Source organism: Myotis davidii, unplaced genomic scaffold (assembly GCF_000327345.1).
Source record: "Myotis davidii unplaced genomic scaffold, ASM32734v1 scaffold327, whole genome shotgun sequence".
Taxonomy (NCBI): Eukaryota; Metazoa; Chordata; class Mammalia; order Chiroptera; family Vespertilionidae; genus Myotis; species Myotis davidii.
This window is the reverse complement of record NW_006298628.1, coordinates 5072704-5089367: the sequence shown is the minus strand read 5'-3', so window position 1 is coordinate 5089367 and position 16664 is coordinate 5072704. Positions and strand designations below refer to the sequence as shown.

At 60.6% G+C, this 16664-nt stretch overlaps 1 protein-coding gene across 2 annotated transcripts in view; it reads right to left on the bottom strand.

Annotated features, from left to right (window-relative positions):
- RARA (retinoic acid receptor alpha) overlaps positions 1–16664 on the bottom strand; it is a 42115-nt gene that overhangs the window by 17325 nt on the left and 8126 nt on the right. The window contains exons 1-2 of one of the 2 annotated variants that reach the window (XM_006774338.2): positions 15770–15984; positions 3869–4407 (exon numbers count right to left, since the gene is read on the bottom strand). In XM_006774338.2, coding sequence (XP_006774401.1) covers positions 3869–4046 — 178 coding nt within the window. In that variant the 5' untranslated portion in view covers positions 4047–4407; positions 15770–15984. Of the gene's footprint in view, positions 1–3868; positions 4408–15769; positions 15985–16664 lie in introns of those variants that run through there. The other variant, XM_006774339.2, reaches the window with a different exon arrangement.

Here is a 16664-nt window from a genome sequence, read left to right as displayed (position 1 = left end):
AGCAGGCAGGAGGGAGGAAGGGAGGACGCAGCCTGCGATGGGGAGAGAGTGGCAGAGGAGACAAAGAGGGGCAGGGTACACCCCTTCCTCTGACGCCCCAGGGTCTCAGGCCCTAGGGCCAGGCCCCAGTCCCTAGGTGCACACAGCCAATACAGGGACGGAAAGGAAAAGACCGAGCCGATCTTTCGGGGCTCCCATTTCCGGCTCCTCTACTGGCTGCTTCCAACTTCCCTGCCCCCACCCCACACATTGAAACAAAATAAGAATATGAACTGTGGTTTTTACACTCTGTTCCTACAGTGTCTGTCTGGAGATGGGGGAAGGTTGCCTGCTGAGCTCTGCAAACTCCCGCGGGCGGCAGTGGGTAGACTCGGGGGGTGGGGATGGGTGTGAACAGATTGTATCCGCTGCTTCCAGGACAGGATGGAGATCTGGCCCAGGCCTCTTATCGCTCGTTCCCTCCAGCCTTCAGAATCCAAAACAGAGAGAGGGTGAGGCTTTGGGGTGCTGCCTTCGCCCCCTACCGGGGAACGGCGGGAGTTCCGAAGGCAGAAGCAGGGCCTCAGCCATGGGGGGATTTCGGCACAGCCACTGCCCGCTCTGGGCTTCCCACACCCAGGAGTGCCCCTCAAAATACCCTCTCCCGCAGCTGCCAATCCAGTTATTGGAAAACAGCCCAACTTTCCCGGCCACTGAACCCAGTCACAGCCTCCACCAGAGCTGCTTCCTCATGTGTAAATGGAGATAGTGTCCCTCTCCCAGGGTTGTGAGGATTAGAATTGTAGACCAGAGATCAAGTCCCACACACAGTAGGTTAGCAACCCACTGATGATGGGGGGGCCGGGGCCCTTCTCACTGTCACAAAAGCTGTGCGACCACAACCAGACCAATGACCAGCTGGCCTGCTCTCAGCCCTCTCAGGGAGGGAGCTCTGGTGATACCCCTGCTTTACAGCCAGGCAGCACGCTCAGAGAAGCGATCAGATCAGCTAGCGACAAAGCCTGCACCCAGACTACCCTACCCCACCGAGGAATTTCTGGGGGAGCAACAAAGGCAGCTTAGTCTCCCCTCCAGCCTAGATGATAAGAATTAGAGGCCTTCCCCTCCCCAAACACACAGCATAATCCACAGACCACCCCCCCGAAACCCTCTCCGCCCTAAATCAAGCCCCTCCAGCACACAAGCTGTGACACCCCTTCCCCAGCTCCCCCGACTGGATTTCCCCAAAACACACTCAACTCTGTGACCCTCTCACCCAATACACATAAACCATTAACTCGCTTCCCAACACACACCCAACCCTGACCCCACCAATCCCTTAAGCACACACAGCCCTGACCCTCACCACAATGCACACAGAATCCAGCCCTCCACAGTAAATACCGGTCCTCGCAGGAGACCCAGCCCCAGGGCTGGTCTGCGGTAGACAATCCTGTACCGTCTCGGGGACCTTCCTGAGAGACTAGCGGGGCAAATACCCCAAGAATATTTATGTCCTTCCATAGGCCACCCGGTCTCTGAAGGGGACACCCAAGGCACCCAAGGCCCAGCCTCCTCCTGGGGAGAAGGATGGGAGGCGGGGAGGGAAGATCCCAACACCTTTGTTGGTGGAAAGTGGGAGGAGGGAGCCTCATCAGCGAGGTTTCCTACAGAAGGGTGGCGAGGGTGTCAGTGCTCCCTGCAGGAATGGGGCAGCAGGGGCAGCAGGGAAGGCGGGGCTGCCCCACGCATGGGAATTTTGATCTGTCAGGCTGCCTTGCCCGGAGCTGAGAGCCAGGCCCCCCAGCTCTGCATAAGAAGGAGGGAGATGGTCCCAGAAAAGGGGAAGGTTGGGGAGAAGCTCGGAATCAGGGGGTCTGTGTAGGAAGAGTCACTGTTGTTGTTGACGAGGAGGAGGGGGAGAGGAGCAGGGAAAGCCACAGGCTCCCGCAGGGAGGGGGCAGGAAGGGGCATTGCCTAACCTGGGTGGAGAAAGCCAGAGAAGCCTTCACTTGCCTGAAATGTGGGCACCCCACCCTGGGGGGGAAAGGTTACCAGGGTGGGAAGTGGGGACCCGGAAGCCCTCCCCACCCACCTCTGAGAAAGAGGAAGAAGCTTGCAACATTCAGAGGAGGGCAAAGCATGCACTCCCCTGGCACAGGGCAGGGCAGGGCCAGCGGCGGGCCCCCTCCCACCCTCAGTGCGGCCAGGCCCCCGGGGAGCAGTGTCGGGGCCTCTGCTCCCATCACCTGGGGAAGGACAAGTTGTTCACAGACACCAGGTGACAGCCCCCCGACTTCTTCCCTAAAGAAACCCCACCCTGCAGGAAGTAGACGCTCTTATCCGAAGTGGAAACATGAGCCCCAGTCCCTATAGACACAACTACCCAGCAACTACCCCATACGGACACTGGGAACCACAGCCACACCCACCCCCTCCCTGGCAACCCTGAACCCAAGAATTGGCCTCGCCATCACCTGGCACCCACTGGAAGGCCAGGCCAGAATCGGTTCCCGACTCCCAGGTCACTATGCCACCCGCCTCGCATCCTCTGTGAGGAAGAGAGGAGAGAGGAAGGAAACAGAAGACAGAGGTGTGACAAGGGGTGGTGGTGGAAACTGAGGCAGTATTTGACTGCCCCCCTGCCCCAGGGCTTAAAGGGGCACAGGCATAGAGCTCCTACTCCCAGCGGCTGGTGGGGCCTGGGAGGAAGGGGGCCATGGCGGAGCCAGAGGCGGCCACCAGGAAGCGGTGGTGGTGGGCACTGGGCCAGTGCGGGCAGCGAGGCGCCCAGCCAGGGCCTGCCCCAGGGACAAAGAGACTCCCTGGCTCTGGGGAGAGCGCGCTGCCCCCGCACCGAGAAGGGGGCACTGACCCCGCCAGGCCAGGCTCACAGGGCAGTGATGCCAGGCAGCTTGCCAGCGGCTGCGGGAGGGGCAGTGGGCGCCCGGGGCAGGGTGTTCAGTCCCTGCCCGCCAGGAGAGGTGGGACACGTTTCCCAGGTCAGCGACTGACCCGCCAGCCTGCTGGTCCATGCCGGTCCGTGGTCTATTCCGCTGCTTCCACCCCTCCTCCAGCCCCAGGCCAGGCCCCGGCTCTGCTCCCTCCTCCCCCCCAGCCCTGGCCTGGCGCCCAGCTGGGCCCTGGGGGCCAGAGTTACTGTAAGCGGCCTGGCAGGCCCAAGGCCTGGACTCTGCCAGCTGGCCCTGGCCGCCGCCACCTCCCACTACCTGGCTCGGCCAGCCAGGGAAGGGCACTGAGACCCCCGTCCAGCTAACAGGCAGCCCCCATGGCAGAGGGCGGAGGCAGAGAGAAAACACAGGCCCTGCCAAGACCATGCATGTGTCCACCGCCAGCGTCCAAGCCCAGCGCCCCTCCTGGGACACTCGCCCTATCCCCCAGGCTGCTCCTGGGTTCCTCCCTCTCTCCCTCCCCACGGGGCGGAGCTGGCCTGGGAGGGGGTTCCAGCAGCCTGCCCCTCTCTACTCCTTCAAGCCCTTTCCCTCAGAGACGCTGGATGGGGTGGGGAGTAGGTGGGTGCCCCCACAGTAGAGCTGCCATTTCCACCAAATGTCGAGAGGTTTGTTTACTCGCCTGCAGGCTGTGTCCAGCCCTTGGAGCTATTTATAAGGTCCTCAAAGACTCGGCACAGAAGAGGGCTGGGGGGCACCGCGGAACAACATTGTTTCCTCTCTCCCTCCGAGGCCCCAACATCAAACAACCACGTGATCAGCCTACAAGCCTTTCCTCCCGGAGCCCCCCAAACGATGGATGTGCCCCTTGTCCGCAGAAGACCTCGCTGCTGCAGCAGGACAGATGTACCCAGAGGCAACCCCCAGGCCTGCTCCCTGCAGGGCTCCCCCACCCAGCCTCCCATCACCCCACTTACTGGCTGGGGAGGGTGTGCTGTAGCCACTAACTGGAAGCTGGTGCTGGAGAGTGGTCAGAGCGCCTGGCGGGGAGAGTCCACCCAGCATCGGGGGGAAGAAGAAGGCGTAGGGGGGCACCGGGTACCCATTGAGGTGCCCTCCCCCAGGTGTCGGACAGGAGCTGCTGTTGCTGGCCATGCCAAGCAGCCACAGTCAGGAGGCAGGCAGACAGTCTGGCGGAAGGCTCCGGCGGGCTTCAGGCCGCCCCTCCTCGGGGCATGGGGCCTGGGCCCGAAGGGGGCTGGGGTGGTCAGCCCACCCCCCTTCTGTCCTGGGGCTGCTGTCCACGGCTAGCGGGCTAATCTCAGCCGCCTGGAGCCCCCGCGCTAGCTGGGGTCCAGGGCTTCGGGGACGTCCCAAGAGCTGGTCCTTTGGTCAAGCAGTTCTGCAAGCAGGCACTTTCCTGGGGAGGTCCAGAGCTGGCCTTCCGGGCGCCGAAGAGGATGCCTCTCCTAGGTGGGCCCCGGCTAGGCAGCTGGGGGGGCCATGTCCTGTGACGCTGCAGAGAGAGGAAAGACAGGTGAGTGGGCACAGAGGAGCGGGCACACGGGCATTCCCCGTGGAGCTCCCCAACCTGGGCGGCCGGAGATTTTCCTGTGGCACCCGGCTGAGCAGACAGCTGGCACCATGCCTGGCTGGCAGAGACAGCCTGGGAGCAGGGCCCAGACGCTGCTGGGGGTGGCAGGACAGCACAGCCAGACTGGGGAGACAGGGGCAGAGCTCAGAGCCGCAGAAGGCCTCTCACCCACAATCCTGAGGGTAAAGGGTCTACGGTGCCACCCCAAAGGTTCCCCGTAGCAGAGGCAGGCAGCTGAGCGCCTTCCCCCAGCGTGGGTTACCTGAGGTCAAGATGCAGAGAATGAGGGCTGGAGGGGAGCAGGGAGGGGGAGGAAAAGCCGCTTCCCTAAAGCACTGGCACTTCTCAGAAAAATGACTCCTAAGCCAGGGGCCTCTCTTACACCACTTCCCCCCCCCCAAATCCAAGCCCCAGCACCCCAGATGGGTTTGTCCCACCGGCCAGGGGAGGAGGCCTGTTTACATACGTGAAAATAGGGAAACGCGAACTGAGGGCTCCTGGGCATCACCCCCAGTGCCTAACCTAACAGCAGGAGGGGCTGGGTGGGCAGTGTGTCAGGAGGGCAGGGCCTACACTGAAGGGGTGAGGGAGGCTGATCTCCGAGTTCACCCACAAACTCTGTCTGCAGAAGCAACATCCCTGGAGGGGGCGGGGGTGGGCCACAGATGAAAGGCCAGATGTCCCCCACCAGTGTATACACAGATCCACACCCTGTTTGAACAGCTGGGACCAGAGGACACGCATAGATAACACCACGGGGGGAGAGAGAGACAGAGATGAGCCCAGAGGCTCCGTGACACAGTCAGACAGACAGCAAAGAGTGAAAAACAGAAGCAGATCCACAGCAGAGACTTCCCACCCACTCGGGCTCTACAGGACATACATACCTGAATACACATACGTGCATGTCTATATACATACATGTGTAGTACATACATGAAAGACAAAAGAAAAGACAGCTACACACACACACAGAGAGAACAGCCAATCAAAACCACAATGAGATACCACTTCACATCTACTACGATGGCGATAATAAAAAAGACTGATAATAACCAGTGTTGGCAAGGATGTGGAAACACTGGAGCCCTCATACACTGCTGGTGGGAATGTAACGTAGAACGGCTGCTCTGGAAAACGGTATGGCCATTCCTCAAAGGTTACACAGCGTTAGCATCCTATAATGACCCAACCATTTCACCCTGAGGTTATCTACCCACGAGAGATGAAAACATCAGCCCACACAAAAACTTACACACGGATGTTCATCACAGCATTGTTCATAACAGCCAGACAGTTAACCCAAATGTCCACCAACTGATGAATGAAGAAATGACACACAGATCCATACAATGGAATATTACTCTGCCATAAAGAAGGATGAAAGCATGGATATACACTCCAATATGGATACACCTTAAAAGCATTCACCTGGTTCCAAAAGACCGTACAGTGTTTGATTCCATTTACATAACATGTCCAGAATAGGCGATTTATAAAGACATCAAGTAGATTGTGGTTTACCAGGGGCTGGGTGTGGGTTTGAGGAAAATGGGAAGTGACTGCTGAGAGTACGGGACCTCTGTTCGCAGTGATGAAAAATTTCTAAAATTGATTGTGGTGGTTGCACAACTCTGAAAGTACTGAAACCATTCAACTGTATACTTTAATGGGTGAATGTTATGGTATTTGAATTACATCTCAATAAAGCTGTTGAAGAAAGAGAGAAGGGAGGAAGGGAAAGGAAAAGACCCAAAATAAGGACTGCCTCCCTCTCCAACCCCGTCCCCCCAGGCTCGAGCCGTCCCAGGTTCCAAGCTCCAGGCTCCCCAGCTCAGACCTGGAGTCCAGTGGACAAGCACATGGCCAGCATTTGGCTGAGGACCATGCCTGGGAAGGGGAGTTCCTGCCAAGGCCACTGTGGACGAGGCCAGGGCTTCTGGGCCCAGCTGGGCCAGCCAGCCTGTGCCAGGAGGGGGAAGTGGGGACAGGTACGTGCTAGGGAGGGGGCAGCTCTCCTAGGAGTGAAATCTGTACCTTGTTTTTTTGTTTCTGTTAATCCTCATCCCAGGATATTTTTCCATTGATTTTTAGGGAGAGTAGGAGAGAGAAGGAAAAACAGAGAGCCCAGACTAGGGCCCCGAGGTCTGCGCTGCGGGGGTGGGGGTGGGGGATGGCCTACAACAGAGGTATGTGCCCTTGACCAGAATTGAATCGGGGACCCTTATGTCCGCAGAGCGACGCTCTAGCCACTGAGCCAAACCGGCTAGGGCTGGACCTTGTTAATGACCATGATTTTTACTGTTATTAATGACGAGGACCATCGGGCTCTGTTCTCACTCCTGAAGGAGGTGTCCCTTCCTCCCCGCAGGCCCCTGCGGATTCCCTCCCGGGTTGAGAGGGCTGACGTCAGAGGAACAAGGGCCCCACCCATTGGGCAAACTGCCACCCCAGGCCCCCCACACCCTTGTGGGGCCCCACACAACGGAACTCAGGCAAGGGAAGGAGGGGTTGGCTGGGCCTCATCAGCACTGACAGTCAGACTAAGACACACACACACACACACACCCCACACTTGCAGAGACTCATGCACGCAGGGCTATGGGGAGCGTACGGGTGGGCAAGAGCACGCTCGCACACCGGCCTGTGTGTGTGTGGGCACGCACGGGAGAAGAGGCAACCTGGAGATACCATCTCTCCACACCTGGGCTCCACCACACAATGAACACGGTTCCGGGCTGGCGTGCCCAGCCCCAGGACACAGCTCCCCGCAGACACACACCACAGCCCCCGTTTCCCCTGGCCCTCACCCAGCCAGGCTGGCCTCTGTGCCCGCCTCCCTGGGGTCCAGGCCCCCAGCACACACCGCGCTCCATGAACACACAGAGGTGCACCCCGCAGAAATACTCTGGAGGATTCACATCCACGCTGGGGCTGCCTCCCTGAGATGAGGCCCCGGGGGGCTGAGGCCCAGAAAGCCAGTCGCTTCAGACTCCAGGCATCCTGACCCAGCTTTGGGGGGCTTGGGGATGGACCCCCTCTGGAACCCCCCGTTGCCCCCACAGGAGAGAGAACTACAGTCACCTTAATGCCTCCACCCCTCTGCCTCGGAGGAGTTTGAAACTGAACCAAACTTCAAACTCCCCCACAGATACACACCCCAGGGAGAGGCTGGAAGGTCTCCCCACCCCGATCTGAGCCTCAAACTTGAGTGCAGTTACTCAGCCCCTTGGGGAGGGCCTTTAGCAGCCGGAGGGGGTAAAGATCACAGAAACGGGCCAAGGGCCAGGCTGGTGAGGGAACAGGGATGGGCAAGGGCATGGATGATGGGGACAGAGCCAAAGCGCACAGGCTCTGCCTCAGAAGTTCCTCTGGAGCCATGACCCTCGAGGAGACACCTGGGCCCCAGGCCCCTGCACCCAGGGGTGGAGAAGACACAGTCACAGAATCGAAACCAGCACCAAAGAAAGGGAAAACAAACTACCCACATCCAACCTCCACCCTGTGCCCGCCACCTCCACGGCCCAGGGGCACCCTCCCTCGAGGGATGGAAACCGCAGGCCCACACCTCCCATACGCTGAGCCCAGACTCAGTGCGGCTGAAAGAGGGGTGGGGGCTAGAGCGCAGCCACCAGCCACACGCCCCTGCCCCTGGGCCCCCCTCACCACGGTGCCTGAACCCCTGCCCAGGGTCAGGTGCCCCAGGGTCACACGCCTAGAGGAAAAGGCAGGAGCTGGCTGCGCCTTGAAGATGGTAGAAAAAACAGAGGTTTGAAGGGTCAAATCTCAGCTCTGCCACTCTGGGTGACCTTAGGCAAGTCATTCAACCTCTCCAAGCGTCTGTTTACTCGCCTGTGCACCGTCTACCTCAACAACTGGTTGTGCGATTTAAGAGATAAAAGTCCTGGAAAGCACCCAGCACCGCGCCTGGCACCCAGGAGGTGCTGGGCAACTGCCCCCCCCCCAACCTCCTCAACCTCCCCACGCCTCTCAGCACCACCCAGGGCCTCCCTGGGCGGTGTCTGCTCTCCCTTCCTCTCCCCGACCACGGTGAGCATCTGTGGACAGAGCTGGGCAAGAGAATTACCCACTTTCCAGGGTCTGCTTCCCCCAGACTGAGGAGAGGGATGTGGGGAGAGGGACATTCGGGGTGTGGGTGGAGGCCTGACCACAAGCCTTTCCCAAATTCCCTTCTTTCATTTCACAAACCAAAAAAGGGAAACCTTTGGATTTGGGGAGGGGAGGAGGGGAAGAGAAATTGACCATTTCCTCCCTGTTGTCGGAGGAGAGGAGCCGGGGTCCCCAAGCCCAGCTGGCCCAGCGCCCCACCCCCCTTCATTCACTCTCTCCTCTCCCCTCCCCAGGCTCTCCTGAAACAATGGTTCCCCATGAACAGAAATCAGGCAGTCCCGGAGGGGCTCAGAGGAGGAAACCAGGATTGGGGAGCTTAACAGAAGGGGGCACAGGGGGTTTCCTAACATTCTAGACAGTCAATGAATCATATGCAAATGACACCCGAAGCTCAAGCTCAACTGGAGGGGGTGGCACGGCGATGGGAACTCCAGCCTGGCAGAGGCAACACCTGGCCACTTTGGCCCCCTCCCCTGCCAGGAGCAGGGCAGATTTCAAACCCCACAGTGGGCTGGATCTACTTACAAACTCTCCAGGAAAGGACACGCACACGCACACACAAAGCCACAACCTCCCTCTTCCCCCATGCTCCTCAGATCTGCCGGCAAGGGTGGGGGAGCCGTGATGACCACTACCGCCTTTTTCCAGGGGTCCCTCTCCTCCCCAGCAAGCCCACACTCTGGCCACTCTGGTCCTTGGTGACCAGGGTCTGGGCTGCAGGCAGGAGAGAGGCCACCCCAGGAGTGTGTGCGAAGGATCACCTGGGACAGGTGGCGGGCAGCTCTTCCCCACCGGCCGCTCAGAGCCCCAGGCCTGCCCCCCTGGGGTTAGGACTTGTCCGAAAACCTGCCCCAAGCATGTGAAGGCCCTGGGCACATCCTTGGAGGGGCCGGGGGAGGGCTGAAGCCCAGTGTCTTCCTCTGGAGGCTGCCACTGCCCTGCTGTTTCAAGACGAGTGAGCGCCGGGTTCAAGAAGAGTGGGTCTGCGCCTGTAAAAAAAAGAAAAGGATCAAAATAAAATATATTTAAAAAAAAGAAAAAAAAAAAAGAAGAGTGGGTCTGAGGCCTCCCCCACCTGCGCCCGACCTGGCCCCAGTCCTGCCCCGTATGCAGGGCTACCTGACTCCACTGCCACACTCAGCAGTGACTGAGTCACAGGCAGAAAGAGCCACTGGACAAGCCCAAGCCCATGACAGGCCAAGTTCTTGGAGGAGGAAATGGGGGGTCTCAGATGGGCGGGGCAGTGCCCCCAACTCCTGCCCACCCAGGGACCCCATCCCAGAGCCCCTGGGAGCTGTGCTCAGGCCCTTCAAAGGCCCGGGTGAAGCCGGGCAACTCAGCGCAGAGAGTAGGTGAAAGGGCAGGGGGCAGCCCAGGCCTCGGAGGAGGGAGCAGCCGGGGGAAGGCAGAAACAGGAAGAGGAAGAGATGAGCCAGCCCAGGCCACAGCCAGACCACAGGAGTGAGTGGCCCAAACAAAGGCCGCTCTGTCCGGGGAGGGGGACCAAAGGGGCACAGACAAAAGGGGACCCCCCAGCTTGGAAACCACCGTCCTCACACCCATCCTGGCATGGGGCTTTCCCCACCCTCACCTTGGCAGCTGCCCCCTCACCAGCGTCTCCCAACCTCCACAGTGTAGGCAGCACAACCCTCTCACAGTGGGCACGCTGGGTGGATGGAGCACACAGGAGGCGTGTGTGTGTGTGTGTGCGTGTGTGTGTGTGCATGCGTGTGTGTGTGTGCATGTGTGTGTGTAAGGTTACAGCCATGCCCCCATCCCCTCAACTCTGCCCCAACCCAGAAACTACCCCAATTCTGAGTCCCGGGGCAGACAGGCTGTCAGCTGGACTCAGTGCTCCCAGCCCCCTCCCAGCCAGCATTCCTCCCGGGGGACCCAGGCTGCAGGGAAGCCGGGAACGCCCCCCCCACACACACACACTGCTTCAGGATATCCTTTTGGCTCTGACCCCAGACTAGGACTGAGTCAGACTCTGCTCTGCCCCATACCCCCCCGCCCTTCCATCAACCCCCCAGGAACTTCCTACTCCACGCCTACTCAGTTGGGGCTAAAACTTGGGGGAATCTCTTCCCTCTCCATCTCCAGTGAACAGAACAGAGAAGCCCGTGAGGGGGTGGGGAGAATGGGTCACAGAGTCCAATGGCTGGCCCCTGAAGCACAAGGCCTTTGGGGTCAGGGAGAAGCTGGTGCAGGCTGTGTGGGAGGGGCACCACTCTCCCCACCCCCCAAAGAAAATACACGACCAGGGATCTTGCCCAGAGCCCCACCCCACTCCAGCCTGGACCCCAAGAAGTCACAGAAACTCCCTGGGAAGGGTCGTTTCCATGAGAACACAGGATGGGAGAAGGTTTCAAAAGTGAAAAGAGACACCAAGCGGCATTTTTATAAGGCAGCCAGGCCCCAGGCTGGAGGGGACAGGGTCTGCACAGCCACTCACATCGCCGGCCAGTCAAGCACAGCCACATGCGGGCGCAGCTCCCCAACACTCATCTGGGTAGATACTGTGACTCCTTCCCGTGGACAGAAGTCTTGGGGGGTCCTGGGGGATCTGGGACATCAGAGACCACCCACACTCAGCCTGACACGGCCCCCAAGACAGGCCCCCCAGGCCGCCCCCCCCCATTGTGGGTCTAGGGGGAGGGGGCATTTTCCTCCCCACAAGAACCAGGGTAAAGCCTACAGCGGCCATCTCCATGGTAACCAACAACAAACATCCCAGGAACCACAGTGGGACAGGAAGTGACAGTCACATGACAGGAAGACTTTTTTTTCCCAGCGTGGGGAGGGTGATGAGGGTGGTTAGCAGCCCCTGGGAAATCAGCTGTTCCCGATGTTGGCCCCACTTGGAGCCAGAGGGAAGAGGGGGTGGCTGGGAGGTTGGCCGCCCCCTCCCACAGCGTTCAGGGTTGGCCCTCCCTCCACGCCTGCCACTCAGGCCCCCTCCCCGGCCCCCCTCCCCTCCACTTCCTGCCGTGACTGGAGATCAGAGAACTCCCCACCGCAGCTTCCCCTTCTCGAGTCTCGATTCCTGGGCTGAAGGTTTCACTGTGGGGCAAGGGACAAAGGAAGAAGGGCTGGGAACCTGCAGTAGGACCCAGGGGACGAGGCTCTGGGGGAGGGAGCCGCTCCAAGGTAGGTGTGTACACACGAGCACACAGCGAGTGGGTCGCGGTGACACCAGCCGGGCGCAGTGACACACGGAGGCATCTCGGAGGGGGGACGAGCAGAGCCCTTCGCTCCAGCCCGCCTTGCGCCCCACTCCTGCCGGCAGGCACTGTCCTGAGCCTCTGGGTTCACCCCATCCTTCCACTGGCCTCCAGACCGGTGAGGTCGCCCCTGTGCCCAGCCCCCACCCACCTCTCCCCTGCCTTTTGTGCTGAAGAATCCCCTTTCCTGCTCCAAGGTGCCCGCCCAGAGAGGGCACCTTGGCCAGAGGTGGGGGGAATGGAAGCTCCCTCTGCCCCCCTCCCCTTCTCTGCAGATGTCCCAGACTATATTTAGCCCAAACCGGGAGGCCAGCCAGACCGACTCCCCACTGGCCCAGAGCTGAGCTCCCAGTTTTTATGCAATTAAAACATTAACAGAAAACCAGCCCCCTCCACACGCACGCCCCCCCCCCAGCCCTGCTAGAGCAGCAGAGCTCAGAACACGTGAACAAGGGCAGCCCAGCTCTGCAGCCAGTGGGGGTCACTGTGCAAACAGCAATAAGCTCATACCCTTCCCCACCTCCCAGGCCCCGCCCCCATCGGCAGGAGAGGGACATCGGCCATGAGATCAGGTTGACACTTGGGAGGGGGCACAGGCTTTCCTCGTTCTGGGAAGGGAAAGGCCTATCCAGTGGGTTGAGGGGGGGGGGGTTGCCTGGTTGCAGAAATTCCACCTGTCATTTTGCAGCCCACTCCCAGCCAGCTCCAGTTACAGGGCTGGGGATTGGCAACAGGTGCTGGCCAGGCTGGCAGCAGTCTAATCCCCCCACCCCCCGCCCAGGCTGACAGTGGTGCCTGGAGGTCCCCGCAGGGGCCCAGGCGGGCAGGATGCTGGGTGGAAGCAAGAGGCCTCGCTTCCATTTGGTGGGTGTGGGGGCGGCCATGCCCCTTCTGGAAAACCTGCCCCCCTACTCAGTGATGTGTGTTGGAGGGTCTGGGGCAGCCAAGGAAACCTTAGTTCCATAGCGCCTATTTCATTTCCCTGTGATGCCAGGCGGGCAGGCGAGAGTGTGGGAGGTCTGTCTGCCTGCCTCTTCCTCCTCCTCCTCTCCAAATTCCAGGAAGGAGCAAGGGAGGCTCCAGTTGCGGAGAGAGAGGGAGAGCGAGCAGGCGGTCCCAGCTGGGGAAGGAGGGGGGGCGGGGACTGGAGCGGGAGGCGAGATCCAGACGGAGCAAGAGACACCCACACCCGAGCCAAACTGGGACAGACGCACCAACCCTGACACATTCTCACACTCTGGGCCTGGTCCCCGCACACCGCCCACCCTGCGGGGACACCCAGACACCCTCAGCCAATCCTGCCAATCCCCAGTACACTCCCTGGACACACACAGAGATCCAGGCCCTCACCCCCCACAAACCGTGTGGGCTCCAGACAGCAGCCAGAGGGTGGAGAGGGGAACGGAGGGAAGAAAGACAGCAGGCAGCAGAGGATGTGCAGCCAAAGCCCTGGAAGCTGGAGTCCGGTTGCCACACTCCTTTCCCAAAACCCAGTTAAGTCAAGACAACCCTGGTCATCTTGCCAGGGGCCCTGCCAGCTTCCCACACTCCCCAAACCACCACCATCGGAAAGGGGTGTGGGGTGCTGGGCAAGTGAAGATAACCCTGTTTATTCATCACAGGGATAGGGTTCCTTCCCCAGATGGCCCTCACCCAGGCCGCAGACAGTGCTCACAAGCAGACCCCAAGACGCCCAGCCTAGGTCCTGCCTGGCCATGCCACCCAGAGGACAGCGGCTGGGCACTGAGGTTTGTGTTTGGGGGCAGGCCGCACCCTCATGTCACACCGTTCTGAGGAGCACCCCACTGAAGACCCTAGAGTCTGGGCAAGGAGTGGCTTGTGGGGAAAGGTGCCAGAGGGCACAGCCAACTTCGAACCTCCTCAGAAACTTGACCGAATGATTTAGGGGAAGGAAGATTAATTAACAGGAGCGTGGGTCAATACCCCCCAAGGAGTCCCGAAGGGCCACTCAGATGATGTCCTCTCCCCCACACTAGACAGGGTGGCAGGAACCACGTCATGGCACATGTGGGTGACTGTGCCCAACGGGGAATGCATGGGGGTGATCAGGCTGGTGCTGCCCACAGTTAGCTTCCTGCCAGGCTGCCACATGGTTGGGGAGTAGGAGGGGGGACCAGCGAGGTGTCCTATAGTAGCAGGGGCATGTAGGGTAAAACTGAAGGGCACAGATTTAGGGGCTGTAGGAGGAGGTGCCCAGGATTAAGCCATCCAAGCCCAGGGTCTTCGCAGAACTGCCAGTGCCTTGTGCCGCCCTCACCAGTCTGGCGGGGAAACTCCTGCAATGACACTGCATCGCACTCATTTACACCTGCAAAATCCCGCAAAATCCAACATCCACAGCTCCCAGGGGCCTACCCGAGTCTGACTGTAGTAACCGCTGTCTCAGGGACCACATGGTCCAGATTCCCAGGCAGAACTATGTCCCAGCCCCTCCCAGTGCACCAACATCTTTCACAGCCACAACCTCCCTGACTCCACAACCCCCACACCCTCCCACACACACCCACCCCCACACACCCACCTTCTTCCTCCAGCTCCAAATACTCTCTCTCTTGTTCCCACCCCCAGACTCATCTCCACCCCCCTCTCCACAGGGGAAGCCCCAAGGCTCCAAGCCATCCCTACTCCAGCCTGGGGCTTCCCCCACCAGCCTCCCCATCAAGCACAAGGCCCTGGAGGAGTTGAAGGCTGGAGCCCATTTCCTAGTAAGACCTGGTGTTCTTGGTGAATCGCTTCCCCAGAACAACCCTGCCCTATGACCACCGCAGTCAGGGAAGGGGACAGCGACATGTCCGAATCCCCTGCCAGGAAACTGGAGTAGAGGGTGGTGGTGGGCAGAAGTGAGGGTGGGGGGTATGCAGCAGGGGTGGGGGGTGGGGAAGTGTTCTCGGGAACAAGTCCCTTGGAGAACATAGACCTACACACATGTGCACACAGCCCGCGGGCAGAGGGCAGGCTGGTTACAGAAGAGGAAGCCCACACCAGGTGGGTGCCCTATCCCTGACAGAATCGATGGGAAAGAAGTCTCCAAGGCTGGGGGAGGCAGGGGTGCTTTGGTATGATTTCCATATGAGCTGGTGCACATCCCACCCAGCCTGGCACGCTGGTGGCCGACCCCCTTCCCACGGAGCAGCCTGACAGGGGGGCAGTGCCCAGAGAGGGGGCACAGCCAAGCCGATTTTCCAGTGCCCCCCTCCCACGCACACATCTGGCTAGCAGCTTCCCCGCCTCGTGGGTGGCACCATGTCCCAGACACCCTCGGCAGAGCAAAGACGGCCAGTCTATTCCGTCCTCTTCTCACCCAAAGAGCTGCCACCACCCCATGGTCACACCAGACCCAGTCGTCTCTTTCCCGACGGTCCTGGTCCCCCCACCCGATGCCGACGGCTCCCCTCTCTCCACGGGGCACACCAGCTGAGCGGGCCCCGCCCCCCAGGCCGGCTGCCGCCGGTGGGGGTGGGCCCCCGGGTCGCTTCTCCCCAAACCACAGAGCAGCTCAGATAACAGGCGGGGAAGAAGGAGGGGGCTCGTCCGTTGGGCATCCGATCTCTCCCCAAACAGGTTTGAAAGTCTTTTTTGTTTTGCTCGTTTCTGAAGAGAAAGGAGAGAGAGAGCTGGAGTTCCCAGCGGCGGCTCTGCCCCAGCCCGGCGCCGGGGACACGCACGGCAAGGCGGCTTCGGACGCCTCTCGGCTGCGCGCGAAGACACGGGCGCAGACAGACGCACAGACGGGGCTCCCCCGCCCCGGGCACGGCGGCAGCGGGTTGGGAAGCCCAGGAAACCCCGGGCTCCCGTCCGCAACCGCCCGGCTCCCGGTCCCCATCCGCAGCTCCTATCGGGAGCGGAGCAAGGGTCCCCGCTGCCGCTGGGAGCCGGGGGCTCTCCACAATCCCCGGGGTAGAGGTTACCTCGCAGCCGGGGGACGCAATCCGTCCGTGCGCCCACGGGCGCGGCGTCTGCCCTGCCCCTGCGCCTCGGGACAGCTCGGCGTCAGGGCTGCGGGTTCCCGGGAGAGGAGCCGTCCGGGGGACCGAGCTCAGCAGCGCGGGCCGAAGGCAGCGGCCATGGCGAGTCACGTGCGGAGGCTGAAACTTTACCCGGAGCCCCAGACTTGGGGGGCGGAGGGTACGGAGCTGGGGGAGGCCCTCGCCCTTGGCCCCGCCCCCACCCGCCCACTGACCAATCCCCAGCCAGAGGCGGGCCCACAGGATCACGCCCCACTCTCCTCGCCTTAATAGACCCGAGACTGGGCGAGTCTTAAAGGAGCCGCGCCTAGCAGAAGGCTGGACCGTGGGAATCTGTGAGAATCCCTCCCTCTGCCCCAAAAGGACAGCTTCGGAGCGAGGAGCTGAAGTTCTGCGGGAAGAATGGGAAAAGGGCTAGATGGAGAAGGGGCTGCAGTGCGTGGTATCACATTCCCTTCCCCAGACAGACACACACACACACACACACACACACACACACTGAAACCTGGGAAGTGAACTGGGAAGTGAATCCAGTGCCTCTGGCCCCAGCTGTCAAGCCCAGGATCCCCTAATTATAACCCTCCTCCAGAGACCAGTGGGAGCTGAAAGCTGTGTGACCTTAAACAAGTCGTTTCCTTTCTCTGAATCTTAACTTTCTCATCTAAAAAAAAAAAAGAAGTGCAAGAGTAGACAGACCTCACTCAAGTGCACTCCTCCCAGTTCCCCCCCAAAACCTCTCCAGCTTGAGTGGGTCATCAGTCAGAGGAACTCTGGCCCACCCCAACCGCTCAGCAGCCCTCTCTCCCCAAAAAGAGCAGTGGCTCTTGGATCTCCCAAA